General features: G+C 41.4%; 1 protein-coding gene across 8 annotated transcripts in view; it reads right to left on the bottom strand.

Moving 5' to 3' along the window:
* Window positions 1–6,183: 6,183 nt before the first annotated feature.
* Window positions 6,184–26,657, bottom strand: part of SPOP (speckle type BTB/POZ protein) — a 39,704-nt gene continuing 19,230 nt past the window's right edge. For 4 of the 8 annotated variants that reach the window (XM_084615751.1, XM_084615758.1, XM_084615755.1 and 1 more), the window contains 9 exons: window positions 20,397–20,543; window positions 19,674–19,795; window positions 18,998–19,149; window positions 18,784–18,911; window positions 12,770–12,947; window positions 12,033–12,088; window positions 11,474–11,596; window positions 7,551–7,693; window positions 6,184–6,958 (listed from right to left, as the gene is read on the bottom strand). In XM_084615751.1, the coding sequence (XP_084471877.1) occupies window positions 6,814–6,958; window positions 7,551–7,693; window positions 11,474–11,596; window positions 12,033–12,088; window positions 12,770–12,947; window positions 18,784–18,911; window positions 18,998–19,149; window positions 19,674–19,795; window positions 20,397–20,474 (1,125 nt within the window). In that variant the 5' untranslated portion in view covers window positions 20,475–20,543 and the 3' untranslated portion in view covers window positions 6,184–6,813. Of the gene's footprint in view, window positions 6,959–7,550; window positions 7,694–11,473; window positions 11,597–12,032; window positions 12,089–12,769; window positions 12,948–18,783; window positions 18,912–18,997; window positions 19,150–19,673; window positions 19,796–20,396; window positions 20,544–24,026; window positions 24,199–26,657 lie in introns of all 8 variants that reach the window. The other 4 variants (XM_084615752.1, XM_084615757.1, XM_084615756.1 and 1 more) reach the window with 2 other exon arrangements.

Here is a 26,657-nt window from a genome sequence, read left to right as displayed (position 1 = left end):
TGCAAAATTAATTCCAACCACAAAGGGTATATGACATCTTTCAAAAACCACATCAATATAATAAAAATGCCACTTACCTTAGTTACAAATAGCCTGGCTCCATGCCATAGCATGGCCCCAGGGATAATTATGACATCACCAAATGATGCATTCTAAGGCATTCTAACAGCCCTGGAGTTGGATGGAATGATTTCTGGGGGGGCTGAAATGAATAAAAAGGTTGGTTTAGAAACTCACTGCATGCTAAATGCCCCCTTTTATCTTTACTGTTTGAGGCTTCAGCACCCAGGAATACATTTAGCTCATTAAAGAAAATTTTGCAGTTCAGCTTTGTTTACAGGCCTCAGATAAGAGACTGCTGCTGCCTAATTTCAGATTTTACCATCTGCCGTATCACATTAGAGATCAGATCTGCAAGTCTGTTTGTTTTTACTTTTGTTTTAAATAGAGCAGGATAAGTGGTGGCATTACCTAAGCCAGAACAATGCAGGAGACGGGGGAAAGCCACGAAGAAAAATAAACTTCAGGACCACTAGGAATGGAAAGGATTACGATCAGCAACACTTACAGCACTTTTCATCCGCAGACCTCTAAAGGCTTTAGAAAGGTACCATTAGCCCCATTTTTCTTAAGGAGGTATGAAACAAAATAGTTTGCCCAAGGTCCCACAACGTAAGACCATAGCAGAAGTGGGAATACAAACGCCCAACGTCCAGTTCCCTGGTCTCTCTGCCGGACAAGTCGCCAACTCCAGAAGTTGTGCTATATCATTGTGTCATTACTACCAACGTGCTAGCTAATACAGAGGAGCACACTTCATTTCTGGGGTCATCTGGACTCTTTGTCTATTGTCTATACGCTACAGTTTTATACCATTTCCAAATACTAATGCTGAAGCTCTCACTTTAAAGTGTCATGCTTCGTCTAGACTCATCTTGCAAATCAGATGAGAACTTCTGTCAAGTTCCATAGTCCTAATATATTTCATAGATGTTAGAGGCAGAAAATACCTATTCGATTTGGCTGATAATTTTCAAACCCTGGTCCATGAAGTACTGCCAGGTGCCTGCAATGTTACATCTGTTGCAGTGGTGAAGTATCCGTTAACTTCAATGAGTGATTCATCCTGCTAGTTGTAACCCAGTGCAGGACTCTTTCAGAGAAGTTAATTAACTCAAGATCCTGTGTAGCTGGTTTGTGTCTGTCACGTGTTTCCTTGGCATAAGTTGAACAATGAGGAAATTTGACAATGACACCAAGACTAGAAGGGTAGGGGGGAAAAAAGGTGGGGGAGCGGGACCAAAGTAACATGGCCTGGATAGATTAGTTCAGGAGGGGCCACAGGCAATGAAAGGAGATTCAGCCCTAATAAATGCAGTCCTGTTCTGGAAGGACAAAATAATACAAGTAAAAAATGGAGGGGGGAGGTAACAAAATACCCTAAATCAAGGAGCCATAACCATCTTAATAGAGTTCATGTTCACATTGTCTCCCCACGACTGTCCTATTGGTATTTTTCCAGATAACCAAATACTGTTGCCATCACAGAAAAGATGTAAGATAAATGGAGGAGGCTGATGCATAAAAGGATGAGCTCCACAGTATGAAAAAAATCACTGGAGGACCACTGTTTTAGGTAGGTCACTACGTCCATCCAAGCCAGCTTCATCCATTCCCCACTGTATACTGAAGTGCTTTGTCTAGTCTAGTTTTGAATTAATTAAAAGCAATGGGATACCCCCCGCTTCTGAGAGACTAGTCTAGAACCTCAGTAACAGGAAAGGTTTCCTGACAGTCAGACGAGGTTTTAATTTGTTCAGTTTCATCCCATTAGTCCTAGTTATACACCCCTGCCTGTCTGAACACTGGATTCATCTCCTCCTTGCTCTTTGTACAAACAGTAAACCGTTATATTCCCAACATTCCCTTGCCAAATGGCAATCATTTTAGCTAATCTTTGAGTTTTCGTCTCAGAATTCCGTCCAAATCAATGTGTTTCTAGTAGCTGAGGTAAATATAGTATTCTTAGCTTTCGTCTCATCAATGCTGGTGCAGAGGGAACACCATGGGCACAGCCCATGAAGCAACACCTCTGCTCATGCAACCCAAAGTCGTCTTTATCTTGGTTTCCTTACTGCATTGTAACCTGCTATCTAAGTCCTCCTTTTCTTTTTGCGAATACAGACTAACAGGGCTGTTACTCTGAAACCTATCCAATACACTGTTCACCATCTCCCCTAGCTTTCTTTTGGCATCATTATCTTATCATTATCTTCTTTCCAAAGAATCTCCGAGTTTCTAATGATTATTGCCCAGGTGCATTCTCTTGTATTACCCCTGACTGAATGACAATTGCCTCTGTCCCCTCCCAATACTTCTATTACAGTTCTTCTTCCAGTGAATTTAGTGACTGAGTCCTGGAGACTAAAATCCTAGGTACCAAATAAGTGCAGCTAAAATCAGTAATGCAAACTTCTTCAAACCACTCTCTGCCAAACAAATCTCAACTCTGACCTGAAGGGACAACTTCTATTGGAAAAAAGTCTAATTCACAGTTCTCATTGGGTTATTTCATGTCTATATTTTTAGCCTCTCTAGACCCCTGTGTATTATTTCTCCAACTCCATGACATTTTCCACTGTCTCCCAATTTCTTTGGCCTAGTTTAATGTACAGTCAAACTTGGCATTAATCTGCTTAAACCACCCATTCCTGTGCACACTAAAGCAGAACCACTGGTGCTTTTAAGGTTAATTTCGTGATAATTAACACAAACAAGAATTGCCAAGTCAGAATTTGCTGCTTCATGTGTCTGGAATCAAAGGCAAAGCTCCAAGTGGCAGGAGGTTGGGGGAGGAGGGGAAGCAGGGAGAGACACCTTGTATAATTAAATACTTTCATATTAAATTAACTGAAAAGTCATTCGAAATAAAGAATTTAAGTAATTCTGAATCACAAGTTTGAAGGAAGTCACGAGAGAGAGAGGGGAGATCTGCATGGCCCAAATTGATTAAACAAAATAATTATTTTAGCAAAGTCTTTGCAGAAAACATGGCACTGAACTTGAGAAAGTCTTCTGAAACAAAGGAAAGTGGAAGGAGCCATAACAGATATTTTACAAAGATAGTATGTTATCCTTAACAGCAGTTTTAAAGCCAGAACAAAGCAAGAGACAGTTTCAAAGCACAGCATTTCTCCCTGCTCAGTTGTTTTTTTCCAGATGAAAGGAAACAGCTTGTCTGCAAACACTTACACAAAAAGGAGAAAAATACCTCAGTAGACTCTAAAAAGAAAAGGAGTACTTGTGGCACCTTAGAGACTAACAAATTTATTTGAGCATAAGCTTTCGTGAGCTACAGCTCACTTCATCGGATGCAGTGAGCTGAAGCTCACGAAAGCTTATGCTCAAATAAATTTGTTAGTCTCTAACAGTCCTCCTTTTCTTTTTGCGAATACAGACTAACACGGCTGCTACTCTGAAACCTGTCAGCAGACTCTGACGCTATAATAAACAGAAAGCCCAAGGGGCAGTCGGTGAGAGATCTCTTTGGCCAGCAACGGATTATTCGGTGCTTGGATGCTCAGAAAAAGCAGACACTGCTTCTGGGCTTAGGCTGATGTATACCTTACTGCTGCCTGAAGAAGCTAATAAGTTCATGCAGGTATTTTTCATTCCCCCTGAGAAAGTAGCAGCCCCTAGCTCAGTGTGGAAGCAACTGGAAGAAGTATGAGCAGGGAGATAAAACGCAGATGGAGACAGATGTGTGACTACACAAAAGCTTGGGTATATCCCTGTAACGTTGTATTAAGGTGGGAGAAGTTGGGGGGAGGAAGAAGAAATTGGGGCCACAGGGCCAAGACCAAAGACTTAATTCGGCCCTCAGCATAGCCGCACTGTGGCCGAGAAGATTCTGTAAAAACGTCTCTCTGAAATATTGTTTTGATAAAAATGCTTCTCCTTGTGGAATTCAAATCTCCAACTGTTCCACTGGCACCAACATCTCTGCAGTAACGACACATGCCACAGATTGCGAGTTAACTCAAATTACATTTCAGATCTGGGGAGGGGAGGATGTCAGTGGGAGGTTTATGAACAGTATGCTCCAGCTCTGATGTTGTTATAACCAGATGGCTTCAGCTGTATCATTTACAATTATAAAAAAAAAAAAAAGAGAGAGAGTGAAGTTGACAAATAAAGTGTTAATTCAACTGGAACAATCTGAACAAGTAGCCTCTTTCATGCATCCGAATTCAGAGAACTTTCATGACACGGAGCGTACCCTGGAGACACATCTGGCCCTACAGGAAAGGCTGGGACAGACAAGTCCCAGAACTGATTATCTTCCTGCAGGTATATCTCCATCCCTCTGGGAAAGAGGCTGCCAAATCTGTATTTGCTTTCCAGTAAGTACCTCCCCAAAGAAGGGGTGGGACAAGTGACGCCAAGACCCATTTACCTTCTGGTAGGCATGTCTGAATCCCCAGGAAAGGCTGAGCCAGAGAGACTCCCAGAACAGTTGGTCATGCTATCCCAACAGGGTTGAAAGCTTTGTGGTTTTAACTTTTCAGTAAACAATAAAGCTTCCTTAGAATAATTAGACAGCTTTATGCCTCTCAATTAGCTGGCAGCAAACTTTTAAAGTTAGAATGTAGTTATAACTTGGGGATGCCAGTTTGCAGCTCTTACAAGGCTGGAGCAGTGGGAGAATGTGAACAGTTGGCTCCATGCTTCACTCTACCTAAAAAGGAAGTGCATACTAAATCCCACACAGGTTGAGTCAGAGTTTAAGCAACAGATATATTATGGGAATTTACGAGCCAAGTAAAATGTGGAAAAGGCAGTGTGTATGGTAATGACCTAGCAAACAGGGGAGGGTGGGGGGAAACACTTTCCTGCAAGTCACCATTTGATAAAAATATAGACAGCATCAGGATTTAAAAAAAAAAAAACAGAACAAAACAAAAAAAACAGGAGCATTTGAGTGGAGGTTCTCTCTTTCACACAAGGGACAAAGGCTGTGAAAGGGAATCATAATAGAATCAGAAATTAGAAACAAAAGTCATAGAATCATAGAATATCAGGATTGGAAGGGACCTCAGGAGGTCATCTAGTCCAACCCCCTGCTCAAAGCAGGACCAATCCCCAATTTATGCCACAAATCCCTAAATGGCCCCCTCAGGGATCATCTAATCCATTTCCCAGACAAAGCTAAATTGTTCTCTATAGTATATTTCATGCCTTAGTCTGGACATCTTGAAGTCACAACGGTTTCCCACCATCCTGAAGCAGTGTGCTTCAATTTAATCTCCCTGGATATCTGGGCCTAAAGATGGCCCAAACAGATTACCTCTCTCCCCTGCATTCAGCCATCCAGCCTTTCATACTGCTGTTATAAACCAGATCAGTTGAACAACTGCACTCCCTTCCCATATATAAATATAAATATATAGAAATACAGACACGGGTAAGGCTAGGGATCAACTTTATGCAGCTAGTATTAAAACAAAACGTTAGCAGATATTGTCAAAATACCTGAGAAGAGGAATAAAATGTAATTTGGCATTGCAGCTCTGTGCACAACCTCCCTTAATAAATCCCATTTGAATTCTGGGAATGGCGTGTCAGTTTATACCCTATAGCAGACTGAAACGGAACCCTTTGGGAATTGGTTTTCAACTGGGAAGAGTCTAAAAATAGAGGGAACAAGAAAGACAAAAAAAAGATACCACACAGTACAAAATAGTAATTATTTATATTTTCAAAAAGAAAAAAATTACCAGCTATTTTGGAACTTCTTCACTGTAAGAAGAGTGACTAATAGAAAGGAACAGGACTGGCTCCTAGACAGTCAGCAAGTCAGGTACAAACAGTTGATAAGAATCATTTAGCAACTCAGGACAGGGACCTTTGACGCAGCATTCATGAACAATAAAACTTCTCCTTTTTTTTTTTTTTTTTAAAAAAAAGGGGGAAAAAATAAAGCAGGGAAAAATGCCAAAAACATTTCCCACAATATCTAAAAACAGGTAACCATTGTCCTCGTCAGACAGCACACTTCAGAGCAAGGATTTCCCGGTCCTGGAAAGCCAATGTAGATTTGCAAAGGCTGCCTTTAGTCTATTCACATCCTCCTCAGCACACAGCCTTTTGCTGTCCCTTTTCACTTCAACTTGTCATTCAGTATAAAGATTTTTTTTTTTTTTTTTTTTTGCAATCAACATACAAGTGCTACTAACAGAGGAACTGATCTTCTTGTTGCTGAATGGCATTAAGGAGTTACACAAATGTCCAGTTTTTAGCACAACTGGAAGGACTTAAATTCTTTTATATAAATACTACTGGAGCTCCCACCATGTATTTCCTCTTCGGAACCTCACTGGAAATTCTCTTCTTTTCCGACTCTCTCCAAAACTAAAACGTCCTCTTTGCTCCAGGTGTCTGACGATTTGTTCTGTGCTGTCAGACACAGAAACGTTATTTCCCGCCAGTACCACTACTGGGATAGTCTGAGTGGGCAGGTGCTTATACAGAACCCCGTAGTTTTTGACTCAGCCAAGTCGAAGGGAACACACAGACGATGCAGCGACAGGGATTCGTTAGGTTGAACAGCCCCTGAGCCCCAGGCCCACCCTCCCCCCTCTCCCCAAGTTACTTGGTGCTGTTTTTAAAAGTCTGGGTGTCATGAAGCAGTCTTTCCCCCCACAACAGAGTAAAAGCTCCTCAGATTGCGCTGTCTACCTGATGGTCAAGGTCAGAGCAGCAATGGCTGCTGCTGCTTCCAGAAAAACATGGGGTCATGTGACAGGCACGGCCTTATGATTGCTTCAGTCGCTTACGTGGTGGTCCCAGGAAGGGACACTGTGCAGAGGCCAAAGAGCGATATGCCTCAGCCACCAAATGGGGATGTGATACCACCATAGACTTCCAGCCTGAGGTCTCCATGACATCAGAAGCATGACTAGAAAGAAAACAGAACATTACAAATCTGGAGTTATTGATTTTGCTGGGTAAACAATATTAAAACAGATTTTTTTCACGTGCCCTGAGGATGTTCTCTCTCTCTTGTTTTGGAATCTCTCTTGTTTAGTGCACATGTTATCACTTACAGTATGTTCACAAGTTTTGGTCCTGCAGGTTTAGCTTTTGCTTTGCACTGACATCGATATAGTCAATTTTACTTAGGAAAATATCTGCTATATTAACATTTACAAATATTAATGACTTCTATTTCCCTCTAGTGGTATTTTACATTTTAAGTTCTCACCAACACAGAAATAGCAAGACAGTTCGACAGTCTACAGAAAACTCCTACCCTGAACTGACCCAGAGATAACTCATTAATTCATCCTTAGAAACAATGGCATTTTCTAGGATGCCAGACAAATGTATGTTTGTATTTGGGTACTAAAGACCTATAAGGTTAAAGAAGATCACTAGCCCCATCCTCTGGGTTTATTAATCACAAGAAGACTGGAGTAAATTTAGGAGTTTGTTTTCTCCTCCAAATGTGTTTCATTCCTGCCCCAAGGGTAAGACTGGAGCAAACTTACTAGTTAATGAAGTCCACAGCTTGAGTTTTTAGCTGATCAGCACTGTGTAGGTCCGCCAGGATGAGAATCTCAGCTGCGTTTTCCACAGACAGGTTACTGCACAGTGCATCCTCGCACATCACTTTCAAGCGTTCCAGAGCATACTGTAAAAAAGAAGCCAAATTATGGTTACAATGGAGAAAGCCTTAATTTGATCTGCACTGAAGCTTTATTTGTGTTGCTTCTCCCTTCAGTTACAAAGACTATGCTATCATGCTGCACAGACCTCTCCACTTTATTAGTTACACACGCAATCTGTATTCATAAGAGGCTTCTGATCAGCAAAAGAGTAGAGTAATTATGTGCCCACCCTGAGTAGAGGAATGGACAGGCATCATATCAGCCATAACTCTTATCCTGGCCTTCTTGTGTTACAGCATTACTGGTGTTGTCATGCTTAAGGATGACCTGGAACTCTAATTTTAAACTCCTATTATCTCAGATATTTCACACCACGTATTGCTGAAACCTAGTGCTTCTCTTACCCCATTGCTACACATATGGTTCTTGTTCAGTGGACAAACCTATTCTGTGGTAAATGCTCCATAGGTGTTCTTATGTTCCAGTAATGCTTTGGCAGCTTTCACTCAGTTTGTTTGCCATTAATGCTCTGCAAGTCAAGATGAACCTTGCTCAAACACAAGTACTACTTTTATATTAAGATGTTAAACAGAGGCCCTTTCTACCTGTTTCTTTTGGTAATCCAAGTAGAAACTGAAAGTATCATAGCACGTCTGAAAAGCATGGTCGAAAGCCCTACTCTAGCTTCTGTTTCTCAAACAGTTTCTAGTCATCCTGTGTTGCAACAGTCTCAGTAGGGCCAGGTCAGTAGTCTGATAAGAAACTGAAAGGGAACACTGAAAGGGAAGAAGAAGAGCAGCTATCAAATCTCATACACCACTTTGTTTCAGTACAGATTCAGGTGCTGCAGAATCTGTAGACACTATGATCCAGGTTTTGAAAAGCAACCAGTGATCTGGAGTGCTGAACTTGACAGCTTAAAAGAATCTGATTTTTAGAAAGTGCTGAGCATCCAGCCTCTTAAAACAAGACTTAATTTAAAGTCTTTCAGTTGGGCACCAAAAAGTTAAGGTACCTAGAATCACTAGTTACTTTTGAAAATCTTGGCCTGTGTGATCTGATCCTGGAGTTGATGTCTTTTGGATGAAACAAAACTGGAGGTTCTAACTCATTATGAATCTCATGATGCCCTTCACAAGTATAAGGCCAGGAATCCCAGTATTCTGACCAAATTCTAACTTGCGTAGTTACATTCAGACTACATAAATTCTCCTAATACTTAAACATGGTAAGGTTTCCTCACTTCTTATCTTAAAATGAGGAGTATCATTACTGAGTGTTGTTAAAGAGATGCTGCTTTTCATCTGAGAGGTAACTACACTTCAGTGATGGATACAGTGATCCTTGTGTATAGTTTATAATGCTTTTTGGAACCCTTTGGGATGAGAAGATGTATTAATGGCAGATCCTCATTAATATGTGAGAGACTGTGTATGAACTACTTCTGGACTCATAAGGGCTGCTTAGTTTACCTACAGTCACTACATTGCTGGTGTCCACCTCATTTTTGAAGCTCACAGTATGAAAAGCATTGTGTAAAACTAATTTTTAGACATTCTGGTGGAATTTATTCCATTATAGTTAAGGTCAAAATCAATGGCTTCATATGAGAAGACGACATTTTTCATTTATAAAAAAACTTGATCATAATGGTCCTTTCAGTTTGAACCATGGCACTCACAGCAAGGACAGTTTTCCCCTGCCAAAGAATCTAAGCGAGGATGGCAAGTCTGTTTAATAGTTTGACCTCTCTGTGAGAAAGGGAAATATACAAATTAATCTAGTAAATTCTAACTGAAAGTGTTTCAACTAGGGGTCAAGGAGGACGTTTTGCAAGCAGTTATTCCATATTACTGTCTGTGTTAATAGAAGCTTAAAATTATTGTGTATACTGAATAAATTTCTTTCCCCCCCATACAATTTTCATATGGATTTTCACTACGAATAACAGCTCCCAGTTATGTAATTGGACACAAAGTAGACATTCTGGTCTCTCAGGTACAAAGTTAGTTAGTTAGTTTCTTTTTCTTTCTTTCTTACACTTTTGAAAGAACTGCCTAATAGCATCCTTACTCAAGAGACTGAAATAGGGTCTCCTGGGTTTAGAAGACATGTTTTGTTTTGTTTTGGGTCTAATTACATGTTTTCTCCCAAGAGACTGGAAGAGTTCAGAAGAAGCTGTTTCAGGTCTCTTGGGCAAATATTAGATGTTTTATATGCTTTCACGAAAGATTCTGTTTCTGCTTTTAAAAAAGACACACGAGGAGTTTAAAAGGAAAAGCTATATTAAAAGCCAAGAAATTCAAACGTAAAGCTGACTCTCTGCCCTCAATATACTTCTGCTCTTTATTTACTCTTGCCTCAGTTAAAGATGATATATGAGCTTTCAATCAATACTCTTTAAATACAGAATAAAACACATGGCAATGGTTATACTGTGCCCGTGGATCTGCTTGTATTATTCCCCATTTTAATTCTAGTTATGGGGTTACGAAGTCCCCATATGGAGCATTTCACCTCCACATCACCAGTTTCAATTAGGCCCTGGTCAGTAGCGACAGGAAGTAGTTACTATTTGATGGCTGCATGGTGGTTTGTGTGGAACAAAGTTACATGCATCCACATCTTAAAATCCACCACGCTAATTGGCACCCACAAGAGAATCCAAGGACTGAAGAAGCATGGAGACTGAACTACGCTCTCACCCCTAGAGGTGGTCCCTCCAGGTCAGAGTTGAGGCACAATGGCAGGGCAGTGTGGAGAATCTTGCACTGCTGCTACCCGTGCTGAACCTGTTTGGTGGATAAATAGAGGACTTTAGTCTCCAGTGCTGTCAAACTGGCACCTTTCACCAGCACTAAGTTCACTTTTAAAAGCAAAAGAAAGGAAATAAAAATTCTGGTTATAGATTAAGAATTTCCACCAGTAAATATGACTCATAGGCCAGCAACGCATCTTCTGTCCTTGGTGCTCCAAAGGGAGGTGGACAGAGGCTGGCAGGCTAGGCCACTGCAGTGCTCTTGCCAGACAAGGACTACCACCAGCCCTCTAGCCAAAATATCCCCCATACCTCCCTGCATTAGCCCTGCAAAGTCACAGCAGGGTTAAGGCAAGAAGCTTCCTCCAGTGCATCCATTTCTCCTCAAACTGCAAACATCATTCTCCATCTCCCTTATGTTCAGGGCATCCCTGCTAGAAGCTGCCACTACCAGCCAGCCCAGAGGGAAAAAGCAAAGACTAAGACTATGATCCCTGTCTGGCAAAACAGAATGCTACTTCTGAGATTTAGGGGCCCTGGCCACTTATTTCTGGTTCCATTCTGAACTTGCCTCCTACCTCATCCCCAGCTCATACGCTAGACTATGACAAACAGAGATGAACCCTGAGTTCTAGGACAGTTTTTCAAAGGAGCACTTGGGACAAATATTTATGATCCTCACGAATTTAATAGAACAGAGGTGCTCTATTTCCTCTCACTACTTGAGCTGAGGACAGAGTGGTTTGCATTAATTCCTCTTAAGAGTTACATTTTGTATTTCTATAATTTTTTCTATGTTGTATAAAGACCAGGTCCAGCTAATAGGAGCAGTTCAACAGAACTGCCTAGGTGTATTTTTCAGCAATAAACACATGTGCATGAGAGCACGTTCACACACACGCTCATTTAACCTCACCCAACACTCCCTTAGTACAGTTCAAGGATCTCTGAGAAAACATCAATGCAGCCATCTCCAAGGCTCATCATGTAAAACGAAGCATATGTCATTGCCAATCCCCCGAACAACCACAAATCCCAACTGCACCTTGTCTGCAGCTGCCAGCAGATCGTCAGCCATTTTGTCGAGGTTTGGTGCCTTCCCCGTGTAAATAAAGCACATCATTTCCTTAAAAACTTCAGGTTCCACATCATTGATTTCAACCCGATTCTGTTTCAGGAGAATGAAGATTATTAAGATCCTGACATGATGCTAGAGACAGATCTCTTTACACTAGAGTTTTCTGAATTTTGAAATTATTTATACAGAGAACTCTTAAGCAAGATGTACTACTCACAAAAGTGCGTAGAGGGAGTAAAAAAGGTTCTGTTTTATTTAATATCCTCTAATTGTCCCTCTCCTACCGCACACTCTTTCTCAAGGGTAACAAAGATCACAACTGTCTCATTGATCTTTCTTCCTCCCTCCAGGGCAGCTAAAGCAGAGTCCTGTATCCAATATGAAAAAAACCCAAAATGCTCAAAAATTTGCACTCATGAGTTACATCAGCTGCTACCTGACATTCTCAAGTCATCAAGGATATTAAGAATTGACCTGAGATCTAGTCACCCAGCTGAGAAAGCTCCTTCTCTCTTTAGACACTTACCTTTTTACTTTCTTCCATCTCATGTTCAAACATGGCACTGAAAACTGGGGAACGTGCTGGGTGGGGTGGGGTGGGGGAAAAAATAAAACAAATACAATTAAAATACTAGAGATATAACCTTCAGCTCCTCTGGGGGAGAAGGTGTAATAACCAATAGCTTTCCCTCCCCAATTTCCCTGGTATTAAGACAGGAAATATTACAAGATAGCAGCAGTCAAAAACTCAAAATACTATTACACCTATAAACTTCTTTGGTTACCCAGTGCCAATGTAACTTCCAAATGTGTAAGTCAGGGTTTCCTGTGGCCCTTCAGACAAGGCTGAAGAGCAAATGCAGAGATCTAATGCAGTCAAATATATTTCATGGCACTGAACAAAGATGCTTCAGAAAAAGCTGGTAACCTCCCTCCACAGCTGCTCTGGGGGACACATTACAGTGTCAGTCACAAACATCCCTCCCCACCATTCTCATCTAGTGAGGAAGCAGGCAATTCCATTAAAGAGGAAGAGAACCCCCACCGCAGCAACATTATGGCAGTAAATTAGCTGCCATATTCAAAGCAGGATCTTTCACTATAGAACTATAGTTGGCAGGGATCTGAGGCACCTTTTGCTGCTATTTCCTGGAGCATTTTCCTAAAAGCAGAAGTATCTCAAAGACTTCTTATGAGAGCACTCCATCTGCCATGATGCTGCTGTCTCCCATCCTGCTAAGACCTGCACAAGTCAATACCGACCTGCCAGTATGGCTTTGTGAGCCTGGAACTCCTGGCCTGCAACACACAGACAGCAGTCCGTGAAGCGAGAATTCTCCCAGAGTCCTCCTAACTCATCCGCCAAGCGGCACTCAGGTACCTTCACCATGTTCATGGTGTTCTGGCCAGAGATATTGACTGAGTCCTGTACCACACTCACCTGAAAAGAAGCAGAGTGTTAATTTGTCTACAACAGGCTTCACTTTCCAGGACATGTGAAGGGAGACAGAGATCAGACCCTCATTGCCCAAATGAAACACAGTGGAACTAGATATAGGCACAATTGAAGAGCCATCTATATCAGAGACAGTCTCCATCTAAGTCCTCCCCTGCTAGATCCCAAACTAAAGCCACCTCCATCCAATTTGGCAACACCCTCAATAGGGCTGGAAAACAGTCCCCATCTTCTGGACACCACTCCTGACCTAGTTCTTTCTCTAGATCAACTTTTTGGAGTCTACCCCATAGAGAAGCTTTTTCACAGACAATGCTACAAGCAGCTGTCAGAGACAGTGATACACAGGAAAAGTCACAGATGTACAAATGTCTTCTATAATCTAGCACTTGATCCACAGAGCTCATAACAAAAGAAGAGTCTGACCAACGTAAGACATATTCTGTGCACCTAATGAGTTGTCTACTCTACAGATTTTTCCACCATTGCCGTCTCTGGTTCAGCTCCAGTATTCCTCTTGCAAAGTTCAGCACCCCCACTTCTTTTACAATGATACATATCTACAAGCAATGAATTTCTATCTTGGGTAAGAAAAATAGTTACAACTAGTGAGAGGATTGGAGAACTCAGGGGATTTGGAGAGGATCCCTGGTCACTAGCTCTAATCTCAGCCAAGTTAGGTAGGAACCAAAAGTAGCTACCATGTGATGGCTGTGGAAACCTATGTGAAATGAGTTAGTAATGTCTAAGGATATGATTTTGTCAGAGCGACCACGGATTCTGTGACTTTCAAAGACCTCAGTGACATTTTCTACTTCAGCTCTATGCCCTTGGGCAACGGGTGCCCCGGAGCTCCCAGCAGCAGCTGCGGGGGCTATGGTGCTGTTAGCTGCACCCCCCCATCCCCCAGTTTTTAGTAAAAGGCACAGACAGGTCACGGGCAATAAACAAAAATTCACAGAAGCCCATGACCTGTCTGTGCCTTTTACTAAAAAGAATCGTGACAAAATGTGAACCTTAGTGATATCTTTTCTATTTCTAGTGGATAGGAATCCATACTGCAAGATGACAAATGACACCTTTTTTGGCAGACTCAGATTGGGCAAAGACTGAATGGACCATGGAGATTAAATTACTTTCACCCCATAGCACTACAAAATTGAGGAACACTGATAGGAGCAGCACAAGTGAAACTTGGATGGCTGCAGCTGTACTTGTTTTGTTCTGTCCTGTCCAAGGTAAATTTCAGAACCCTAACAATATCTGACAAGTGAAGATGGACCTCAAGGAAGGGAAGCTTCTTGAGTAAAGAAGAAAGGGAGATTAAGCTTTTGGAGTGAATGTCAGAGAATGTCGCCTTAATAAACCTTTTTCCAGTCTTTCCTTGACAAGGTTCTGTAAAAGAAGACCCTCAATTCTTGTATCCTCCTGACAAGCATTATAGACTCAAGGAACCAGCTTTAAGGAAATAGAGGGAGATCTTCCCTGATAACTCAAAAGGAAGGTTTCATCAATGCATTAGGTCCAAATTAAGGGCCAACTGGCTACAGGATCTGATGGCTGGACTCAGTTTCTTGACAGCTTTCAGGAAGTAGCAGACACCTAAGTACATAAACTATAACGTCTTCTTGACCTGTTAAAAAGAGGTCTTCAAGAACAGTGACTTGAACTCAAAGAGCTATGACTGAGGCCCTTCTCAGACTCATGTAAGAGGAATTCCAAATCTGAGCTCAGCAATGAATACTCAGGGTCCAGAATTTTGACTTTGAATCAGCCAAATAAGATTTTCCAGATATCTGCATAGTGAATTCCTTCCTGGAATGAAGAAAATAAATTATCTGGAAAGAATAACCAAAGGACTCATCAAGGAAAGACTAAACCATCCATTCTCTCCAGGCTGCAAGTATCAATCCTCTGTAGCCAGTTACTTTCCTGGAATTAGAGAGCGATTTAACAGCAAAAGGTAATGCAGTCTTGGAGAGTAAAACACCACTTGCACAGACAGTCCAGAGAATCTCCAAACTGATGAGCAAGTGGGATGTGAATTGAAAATGCTAGACAAGGACCATTATTCTCCTCCCCAATGGCATTCTCAATAAGTTGATATCAGGGGTCAGCCTTAGAGATAAACAAAGGAGTGGGGACTTTTTAGAAAAGCTAACAATACAGAGAAAGTGCAGCTGAGAGACAGACAATTAAACAATCTTCTGGTCTATACAGAACTGACCTTTAACCTCCCCCCTCCAAAAAAACCCCAACAACCCCAAAACCCAACATACCACTGACAACCCCCACACAATAGTCTCTCAACACCAAGTGTTCCCAATTCCTTAGAGAGCTTCTGAGTGGGTAACATTCTTGCTGAACGAAAGCACAGATGCAAAGAGTAGCACTCAGCACCTGTGGCCAGCAGAGAAGTGTTAGAAGAGCATATGGCACACCTGTTTATGTGGTAAGAAACTTACAGCATCAGCAAAAGCCAACAAAAGTTCCCTCTCAACAACTTTAAGCTTACAAATTACATTCCCTTTCCCTCCAACATCAGCAACCTATAAACTTAAGCTTCTCCTCCTGCACAATGAATATAGACAGACAGACAGAACAAACCATGGAACAGACAACAGGAAAAAAGGTTGCCATGTGAGACCAGGAACAAATTCTCTTTTTCTCTGGAGGAAATGCAGACACTTGCCTTAACGATACGGAATGACAGCTGGGCAAATAATGATTTCTTTGGTTCGGTGGCCATTCAAAAAAATTGAAAAAAGTTTCAGTTCATGTCAAAGGAAAACAAGTTTTGGTCACCAATGTATAGAAAGGGTATAGAGAAACTGGTAAGGATCCAGAGGCAAGCAACAAAGATGATCAAAGGGACTGAATGCAAGCCATGTGAGCAAAGGCTGAAGGAACTGGGTATGTTCGGTTTGGAAAAGAGGAGATTAAGGGGGGGATAAGCTAGCCGTCTTCAGATATTTGAAAGGCTGCCATAAAAAAAGATGGAGAAAAGTTGTTCTCTTTTGCCACAGAAGGCATGACAAGAGACAATGGGTTCAAACTATAGCATAGCAGATTTAGATTAAATCTCAGGAAAAACTTCCTAACTGTAAGAACAGTAGGACAATGGAACAGACTGCCTAGGGAGGTTGTAGAAGCTTCTTCCCTGGAAGTTTTCAAAGGGAGGCTGGATTGCCATTGGTCTTGAATGGTTTAGACATAACAAATCCTACATCTTGGCAGGGGGTTAGACTAAATGACTCTTGTGGTCCCTTCTAACCCTATGATTCACAGAACAGGAAGAGGAGGAGGAGGAGCTGCTGGTACCCTCCTTATAACTTTTAGCCCAGTGATTAGGGCACTCTCCTGGGAGATGGGAAACCTGGGTTCAATTCCTCCCTCTGCCTAATGGAGAAGGGATTTGAAATTGGGTCTCCCACATTGCAGGACAATGCCCCAAACACCAGCTATGGGATTTTCTGGTGTGGGTCTTTCTCCATCTTGTCTCTTGAAGCTGTTCCACTTTTTAGAAGTAATTACACAGCAACTGAAGCAGGAACTTGAAGTCAGATCTCCCACATCCTTGGCGAGTGCCCTAACTACCAGGCTATAAAGTCACACTCATTCTCTTCCCCTGGCCCACTGACTATTCATTGTCATTCATGGCAATTCATAGTCATTCATAATAATAATAAAAGGAAAGAGAAACAAAAATTGCTAAAGCTACACAGGCCTCATCCAAAATATTTTCCCCAACCATAAAAACATTACTACAAAAATTAAAGCATGGATCCCAACCATGACACTAATGGCTCAACAGTTAGCACATAACTGATTGAATAAGTCTCTTAAACGAGGTGTCTGCTGAGGCAAATAGATACAGTCTATAATGTTGGAATATAGCCACCCTGTACAACTGTAATTGAAGTCTTTCCTTTTTTGGTTCAGGAGGCTCCTGCAGCAAAAGCAAAGACTTTACCCTCATGAAAAATCATGTCCATGATACATAGGAAAAGGGGTCCAGCTGTCCCTGCCTTCTGGCAAAGGCCCATAGGTACCAGGAACACTAATTTCCAGTAAAGGATGAAGAAAAACAGAATGCTGGGGCTCAAAGAGAGACACTTTAAGAACTAGATTAAAGACCAACATTTTCAGGCCTGGATGTCATATAAAACTATATAACTGTATTTAGGCTCCTAATTTTGGTTTATGGCTCTACAGTGCTTTGGAGGCCTCCAAATAGCTGTAGATAAGAGACTGCCCACAGAAAATTAGAGGACAGAGAACATTGAAAATTCCCCACTCTTTTCCTCAGGGAGGCTAGAACACACTCAGAAAACATAGAAAACTAAAAGGAGAAGCCCTTTTCTAAATCTCACTAGTGAATAGTTGGAATGCCCATTTCTTATCAGAGATACTCTTGGATGCACAACATGGAGACTGGGATTTTCAGAAGCACCTGGGTGACTTAAAAGCAGAAGTTTCAATGAAAGTCCACAAAACTTGTGTTCCTAAATCAGTGAGGCACTTTTGAAAATCTCACTAAGCAAATACAATACAGATCATGTAATATACTAGAAGTAGGATTTTCTAACACTCTCAGTATTAACCTAAAGTCTGCTCCCATTTAAATTAATGCTCCAGCTGACGTTAATGGTAAAATGTTTGGAACTAGGACAACACTGAGCACTTTTAAAGAGACCCTCCCTAAATATACTCTTTTGAGAGGGGTCTTCATAACACTCTTGGAAATCTTTCATTTCTCCAAAAATTATTTCTCACGAGCCAGGTCAACAGCAAAAGATTAGTTGTTTGGTGTTGCAAGCATAGGCTCTGGAAGAGTATGTCCTTTTGCACATAAAGCAAAATTTCAAGCCATTCATGATCAGTCTAAGAGCTGTTCAATGCGTCCTTGACGGTTTACATAAATTACCACTGCTGTGTCCTCTTCAAAGGAACATACTATTCATGTGGCTTGTTCTTGAACTCCAAAAGGGATATCAATATCTTTCAGTTTCAAGATATTTGTGTGCAGTTCTTGCTCCGCTACAGTCCCAAACAGTTGCAGTTTTTAATTCAAATGCACTCTAACTCACAAGGGGAGTCCCTGCTCAGTTTGAACACTGGATTTGTCTTCATAGTGACAGACCTTCAGAATATTATTCCTGCGTAGTTACCAGTTGAAACATTTTCCCACAGAACTGGGCAACAATCAGTCATTAGCTGAAGTTCTCCCTTCGACTCAGACAGGTATCAGAGGTTTTACTCTATGACAGCCTTTGCAGAGGAGACTAAGTTCTTAGGGACCCAAGCAAGGTATATATTTAACAATCAAAAACTACACACTGCTATAAAGAAATGTTTCCTACTGTAAGAGTGATGTATGGTGGGTAAGTTTAGGAATCTTCACATTACATCTGCTCCATCACCAAATTTATTCATGGACTCACTTATATTATCAAGTATTTGGGACCAAAAAACCCCTGAGTTGATTACTGTTCCAGTGAGTGTCAAATCATGTGTTGTTGATATAGAACCAGAGCTGGAATGACAAGGAGCATCTGAATGTGTTTGGCTGTTGTCCTTTACCTCTGCAGGTAACCTCAGAAACACAGCAACCAAAAATAAATGAAGGGGCAATATTGTGGTCAGTCATAAATTAATAAAAATAAAAAAAAATAATCCCATACAGCACTGTAAACATAGCCAACACTCCTCCCCCACAGGGGGTCCACCTGTGACGCCTTAAAAACCAATCCCGAAAGACAGTTGTAAGTATCTGAAGCCAATAGAATTGCTAGTATTTCAGCTGAACAAAGAGACTTGCCTCACAGAAGAGAGTGAGTTTGTCATCTGGAAGAAGTCCATTGGCCTCATCCAAGAGAAAGTCTCTTCTAATGAACTTCTTGAATCCCCAGTCCTTGCCCTGTACAAATCGATATGCTCGCTGGCTCTCTGAAAGACAGATATGTTGATTCAAACAAATGCTGGCGCTGTTAGCATGAACACAAGTGACCCAAACAGATAAGACCTACACATACCCATTGCTTTTGTTTCTTCTCCTTTAGCATTGAGGATGGAGAATTTGAACTTTGCACGAACTTCACTCTTTGGACAGCTAACCAATAATAGGTAAAGGGACAGGTAATCTTTACTTTCTTCATCCAAGCCCTTAGGGTTCACACGCAAACACCTGTAGAAATAGACATCTGCATGAGATGTTCGGAACAGTTTTCCGGCAAAACCTTCACAGCTTTCAATTGAAGAGTATTATAAAGTTTACACAATAAAGTGTACAGCAAATAAGTTCTGCTACACTGATCATTGACTACGGTAAACAAAACAAGAACACTGTGATATTTCTTCTAATTTACAAATCCTGTATTGGCACTTAGATAGGTCCAGAAATATGAATCTGTCTACAAGACAATCAATTCAAAAACATGAAAGGGCTACATACTTATTAACAGTCTCCATTAGCAAAGTATAAAGACCATAAACTACAGACACAGATCCTGATGTCCATGTTGTATGTACCCAAACACTGTGCCAAGGCAACACTCTCTTTTTCCTGAGTGTATGTTGTGTGTGCCCAAGGGAACCGGGACCCCTCTGCAGTTTAGATAAGCTTGATGTTTCCCAGTCTACTAAGGGCATTAACATATCTCTCCGGTCTGTATATGCTGGGTGATGAGTATCTTCTGCTATGTTTCTTACCATTTCAGTTTATCATTGGCTCCTGATGAAAAGGTTGAACTTTTGATGACCTCACCCATTTCCTCCCGGCAGAAGCTGAAATTGTTTATGGTCCACATGTATGAAAACTTTACCACCTTAATCTGAAGATTCAAAACAAGGAAGCAATTCAGGGTCATGCTTATGCACAATGAACAGGTATAGGGGAAGAACTGAAATAACCACATCATTATATTACTAATCCAAGGACATCATTAAGATCTGCCCACACCCATGACTGCACTGCATAGCAACCTATGGTGGGTTCTGACAAGGCACTTGACTTCCTCTTGTGTGTGTGTGAAAAGTAACCCAAGGGAAGCAAAAACTAATCTAATTCTATAATAGCTGCATGTCCAAAATGGACCATCACAACTTTTTCAGTCTACCTCAGGAAGTTCCATAAAAGTGAGACAGGAAAGAAGGAAGGAGATAGAGACACATTAGTCTCCCTCTGACTTGACTCAGCCCATGCTGCTTCCATTCATAGGCAGATCCACAAGAAAAAACAGTGAGTTTAGAGATGGAGCAGTCTAAATATTTGTATCTAAAATCTGATGTAGTCCTAGTTGCATTGGTTTAGTTAGTTGGTAATTAGACTTTCACCTCTGAAAACCTGGGCTCTAAATTTGTTTAGATCACCAATCTTCTTTTTGTATGGTGTAATCTTAGTAAACTGACCATCTGAGCATACTGTGAATTTACCTGAGTGTAGCACCAGCTTTCTGCTACAGGTCCACTCGACATTTCTGCCGGAGGAGGAGGACTCGGCACCCTTGACATCGCCAGTTTGAAGATTAAACAGGATTTCACAATTCAGTGAAAGAAATAGCTATGCTGTCTTCACCCTACCTGGCCCCACAAAAGAAGAAAAGGACAATTCCATTAGAACTTGCCGATCCATTAGAACTTGCCGGACATTTGTATAAACAAAACAAGAAGTCACACTCACCCCCTCCTTTCAACATCTTTAGACAGAAGCATGGTTAGGATGTCTACGTAGCATCCAAGGTGTCAGTGCAGCTTGAGTAGACATATCAGCACTATTAAAAATAGCAGCGTAGATGCAGTGGCATGAGCTTCAGCGTGGACTAGCAATGGAAGTACATACCCAGGGTCCTTGGCGTGCTTGTATAGCTCATGTTGAAGCCCATGCTAGCATATTTACACTGCTATTTTTAGCAGTATAGATATGGAAAAAGCTGGCACAGGTATGTCTACCCAAGCTGCAATTAAACCTCTGAGTGAAGTGTAGACATACACTTAGAGAGAGAAATCTGAGACAAAGACCATATTCACTCGTGCTTTCAATATATGAACTCTCGATAGGAACAAACCCAGAATATGGACCCTACTCCTAGACTAGGGCATGGCACTCCCTGCTTGACCTGGATTTACTGTTATTCATATGGACTAGATGACCTCCTGAGGTCTCTTCAAACCCTAATATTCTATGATTCTCCTAGACTATCAGTTAAGGTCCCTGACATTTACTCCTCATTTTTCTTCTGGCACAGTCCCAAACTGATACACGGCTGTGAGAGAAATGGTGTTCCTGATCTGAGTAGAACATACAAAAGTTAGTACATAGTCCAAACTTATTCCAATTGTGGGGTTTGGCTTTATTGGTGGTTGAAGCACCAACACCACAAAAAACTTCAGCCTAAGCTTTTTCTCAAAGCTTTGCTTAGAGGGACACCCCCCCACACACACACACCTTTATATGCTGGTGAAGTTCACAACCCACAACCACCATGATGAGTCAGCAGAATTTACTCTGCTGCTGTACAGGTTATGAAAAAACCCAGAATTGTTCTGTAAATGAACAACCCACTTGTTCTGCACCCCCTAGATTTTAATTAGGATTTTCTCTTTTTTTGTGTGGCGGGGAGGGGACCCTAGGCAGTTGGTAGGATTCATTTAAAAAAAAAATGCACCCAAACTTTACTTCATAAACATTTGCATTAACGCATGTATTTCATTTTTTTATTTTTAATACTAGAAACAATAGGATCTAGCTTTCATTCACAGATTGAAATTATTCTGAAAAGTTGAGAGAGAAGTGGTAATGACATATGGGTGGTTCTTATGCTTATTAAAAACAATGAGAAAGTTATACAACTAACAAGAAATTTAGAGAAAAGGGATGGAGGTACTAGTGATTGGAGAAGGGGCGTGGCCAGTTTGTGGACTCAACTGTTACTGAATGTTCACAAGAGAGGAGTGGGAAATGTTACAAGGACTTGCTTTGCAAGGATCGATAAGCTTCCGAAAGGTGGTCAGGGCACTTGAAACCATAGTTCTCTTTAAAGCTGGCTTTATTTTTCAGTTTTCATATGGCTGAATTCACTATGCAGTTGTTTCTCATTCTAATTGCAGTAAACATGGAAGCTGCTGGTCAACCGAGTGAATAGAAGATTAGTGTATAGTGATTACTAAACAGTGTATGAATGTATCTGACTTAACGTCTCTGAAGTTGAAGGAAGCGGTAAAACAAAAACAACTGATTATATAGTGGATAGTGCTTAATAATAATCCTATTATTAACAACTGATTAAGAGCAACATTGTGCTGGGAACCAATCCCTTCCCATTGACTCTAATGTTAATGGGACTTAAGTCACATGCCTGTCACCAGTACATCCAACTGACAACTTTTTGATGCGCCTTCCTTGGCTGCAGCCCTACAAACCTGCCTGAGGCTGCAGGCCGGGCAGCAGTAGGAAGGGGGACTGAAACCCAGATGATGGGGCCTTCCGTGGGGAGCAGATGCTGGGGATCCAGAGGGCTACACAGTACCTCTCTGTGCTGCATCCTGCTCTTGCAATTGGGCCCTGGGTTTGGCAAATCCCAGCACTTCCTTCCTGGGTATCTGGCTGGTGAATCTTGCCCATATGCTCAGGGTTTAGCTGATCACCATATTTGGGGTCGGGAAGGAATTTTCCTCCAGGCAGATTGGAAGAGGCCCTGGAGGTTTTTCCATCTTCCTCTGCGGCATGGGTCACTTGCTGGAGGATTCTCTGCTCCTTGAAGTCTTTAAGCCACGATTTGAGGACTTTAATAGCTCAGACATAGGTGAGAGGTTTTTCGTAGGAGCGGGTGGGTGAGATTCTGTGGCCTGCGTTGTGCAGGAGGTCAGACTAGATGATCATAATGGTCCCAGTGGTTTGAGCATTGGCCTGCTAAACCCAGGGTTGTGAGTTCAATCCTTGAGGGGGCCAGTTAGGGATTGGGGCAAAAATTGGGGATTGGCCCTGCTTTGAGCAGGGGGTTGGACTAGATGACCTCCTGAGGTCCCTTCCAACCCTGATATTCTATGAAACCTTCTGACCTTAATATCTATGAATCTATGTGCCCTTCTTGATGCAGCCCCACAGACCTCGCTGCTGCCCTGCTCACAGTCTTCCCTTCCAGCTGCAGGTAAGTCTGCAGGGCTGCAGCCAGGGAAAGCACACCCTAGCGCTTCCTTCACTAGCTGCAGCCATGCAAATCTATCTTCCTCTTACTGGAAACCTTTAGATAGATCATCAGCTTTTTTGCTGGGAACCAACAGGTTGCTAATAAGTGGATTCTACTGTAGTCAAAAAAAAATTCTTGCAATGTAAAATGTAAACATTGTCAAGTGTTAAGTAACAAGCTTAAAAAGGGACTCTTGCTCATTTTAAGAAGTGCAGGAAGTCAGCTTATTCAAGATCAAATGCGCCATAACAAAATTGTTTACTAAAGCAGAACAACAAAATATGGATATGTTTGATGAGCCTCAAGTGAGACACATTGACTATCACTGCTATAATCAAAGACAACCAACATAATAATTTAAGTCCCTGTTCCAGGCTTCCAGCAGCTCTTCAACATTACTTTCATTCAGTAGCAGTGTCTGCCATATATGACACCCAAAGTATGACAAAAATCAGTCTGATTATATCATTAAAAAACCCAATCACAACCCTGACAGGCTCCGTTGATACCTCCCAGGAGCCCCGGGCGATCTTGAGCAACAATGAGGACATTGTTGCCGAGGAAGAGGAGGAGGAGGAGGAGAAGAAGAATGTGAGGCAGGCAAGCAGAGGATCCATTCTCCCAGACAGCCAAGAACTGTTTTTAACCCTGGAGCCCATCCCTTCATAGAACCAGTTGGCAGCGGAGCGTGATGCTGGGGAAGGCAGCTCTGGTGAGTAAACTGTAGGGGTTACATGTTATTATTTTTTAATATTAATCTGAACAAAAAAGTAGGTGTAGTGGATGGCCCGGGAATCCTCCATGGAGATCTCTAGGAAGCTTTCATGGAGGTACTCTGCAATCCTTTGCAGAAGGTCTCTGGGAAGGGCTGCCTTACTTTCTCCACCACAATAGGACACTTTCCGGCACCACTCCAGTATTACATCTGCTGGCATCATTGCAGCACACAGCATTTCAGCATAAGGACCAGGTCTGTACCCAGACACTTGCAGCATCTGCTCTCTTGCTGTGTCTGTTACCCCCAGGAGAGTGATATCGCACAGGGTCACCTAGGGGAAATAGGGGAAGTTTTCAATGCTGGCCCTTAAACCGCAAACAATTCAACAAGTAATCTGCCCCGTTTGGTGAAATCTGGGTCACACAACCACACCTTCCCAAATGTGCCATGGTTGTGGTTGGAAGGGATCACTGTGTAGTGCAGCATTGAAAAAAAAAAAAGGGGATGGGGGGAAGAAGCAGTAATGTCTCTCCAGCTGATGATTCTCCTTTTAGCACAACCCACTGTTACCTCCCCCTTTAGCTACTTCCTCACTTGTACTAATGCCTATTTTCTTCATCTTAAATAATAATTACCCATGTGTTACTATATGACTGCTTTATGGAAGTCAAGATAGATTAAGTCTACCACATTTTCCTTGTCTAAGGAATCAGTTATCAAAAAATCAGTTTAGTCTAATGTGACCCAACTTTGGTAAACCCATATTGCATTTTATCTCATTTACATCCATGTCTTTCTTCATTCGTTCTTTCAGAATTTGTCCTAAAGACTTGCATACTATTGACTTCCCCAATGTCTCAGAAGATGTATACTGTGTGCTCTCACATCTTAATTAAAGGGTTACTGGGATTGAGTCTTTATTAAGGATATCTCCAAAATGTTGGTCAGTCACTGAAATTAAACATGTTAACAACCAAAAATAATTTTTGAATAGTGTAGCTAAACAGCCCTTCCTTGCTCAATTGCTCAACTTTCACGTGACTCTGGTAATGGCACCACTTATCTCCAGTCACCATTGAGTTTGAGGATAGATAAAACCTTGAATTCCAATGTAACAACAAGAAACACCCTGTCCATTCTTTTCTGGAAAAGCAGCAACCTCTCATGCCTTCTTTATACAGAATAAAAGGGGTGGGGGAGAGGGAGGCGCAGGGCAGGGAGAGTTCCAAATTTTTCCCTCCCACTTTTAAGCACTCCTCTAGAGTATGTTTGCAACCCAAGTTCTGTAGCATTCTTCTAATGTATGAGAAATGGGAAATGAAACTAACAGACCAGTCTAATTTCATAATACAATCAGAAGAAAGGGAAAAAGGTAAACAGAGCAACATAAAAAAGGTGATTAGAATTAGATTTTTAAAATCGCTTCAGTTTCAAGAGTTTAAGATGCTATTAAATAACACAGCTAAGTAATTTAAGACTTCATCCTCTCGCTTCTTTCATGTTCAGGCCAGAAGTTGATGAAACAAGCATGCTTCACTAGACTGAAACAAACACTTTGCCTTCAGTGAGGAGAAGATGACTACAGTCACACTAATTAATTTCACTTGTATTGGACACCATTGGTAAAGTGCTTCTACAGAGACTGACAGTACTTTAATTCCTTAGTAGCCTCTGTCAGAAGTTGCATGCAGGAAATTTTTTTAAAAGGGTAGGTTTCCTCCTAACTCAGTGTGAGAAATACTGTAAGTTGAAGTGAGCTGTAGCTCACGAAAGCTCATGCTCAAATAAATTGGTTAGTCTCTAAGGTGCCACAAGTCCTCCTTTTCTTTTTGCGAATACAGACTAACACGGCTGTTACTCTGAAACCTGTAAGTTAACAATCATTATAAAAAATGCACTACAGGCTCAAGGCATGCTGAGACAAGACCAACACACTTCTGAAACAGTAAGAGAAAAAAGAATCAGTTTAGTTTTCCTTTTAAACAGAGATCATAACTTTGTGGAATGCAGCAGATACCGATATTAAATATTGACACCAAGAACATCTCCACATCCCTCTTCAAATCAGGATTTCACATTTCAGTGCTAAGCATCAAACTTCAATCCAGAACGATCCATTTTACTGCCTCTAGATAGCTCCCCCTCTCTACAAAGGGACTTCAGAAGCAGTTTATAGTATTCTGTATATACCTTCACAGCACAACTGCTGAAGCCAGTGTAAAGACATTAACTTGTAGGTTAACAGAAATCTCCACACAAGTATCTCTACAGAATGCTTTCCAGTGACATTACAAGGCCATGGTGCTGCTAGCCTTGTAGGACGTTAAGAAAATCATCATCTAAGATGATGCCAACATGAAAAGCAACATGTCAGCATGAATCCCAACTACAGTGGAGAGGACAGAAATGAGGCCCTAGAGGTCAAAAAATTATTTTCAACTCTGTTACACTAAATATGGAGAGTGCTTTTGACAGATCTGCACTGTGGAGAAAAGCATTGGTTACAGTAATTTTTTATCTATAGATTTTATTGCTTTCTTAAAGAAGAAAACAGTGTGGATACAACATGATAAAATTGTATGTGAGAGTATCATGCAGAATACATCTAGCTATATACATTATGAATATATTAGTTACACTTGTTAGATACAAGGAGAAGTGTTTTCTTAACAAAGTTAAAAGGAATGGAAAGTTTAGGTGGTGAACTGATTTATTTGCCCTCTTAGTTTGCGAACAGCTCACATTAACCTCTAGATACTATAGTCAGTGGTCCTAAATTTTCAAAAGTGG

This window comes from Lepidochelys olivacea, assembly GCF_965140295.1.
Source record: "Lepidochelys olivacea isolate rLepOli2 genome assembly, chromosome: 27".
NCBI lineage: Eukaryota > Metazoa > Chordata > Testudines > Cheloniidae > Lepidochelys > Lepidochelys olivacea.
This window is presented reverse-complemented; position numbering and strand designations above follow the sequence as displayed.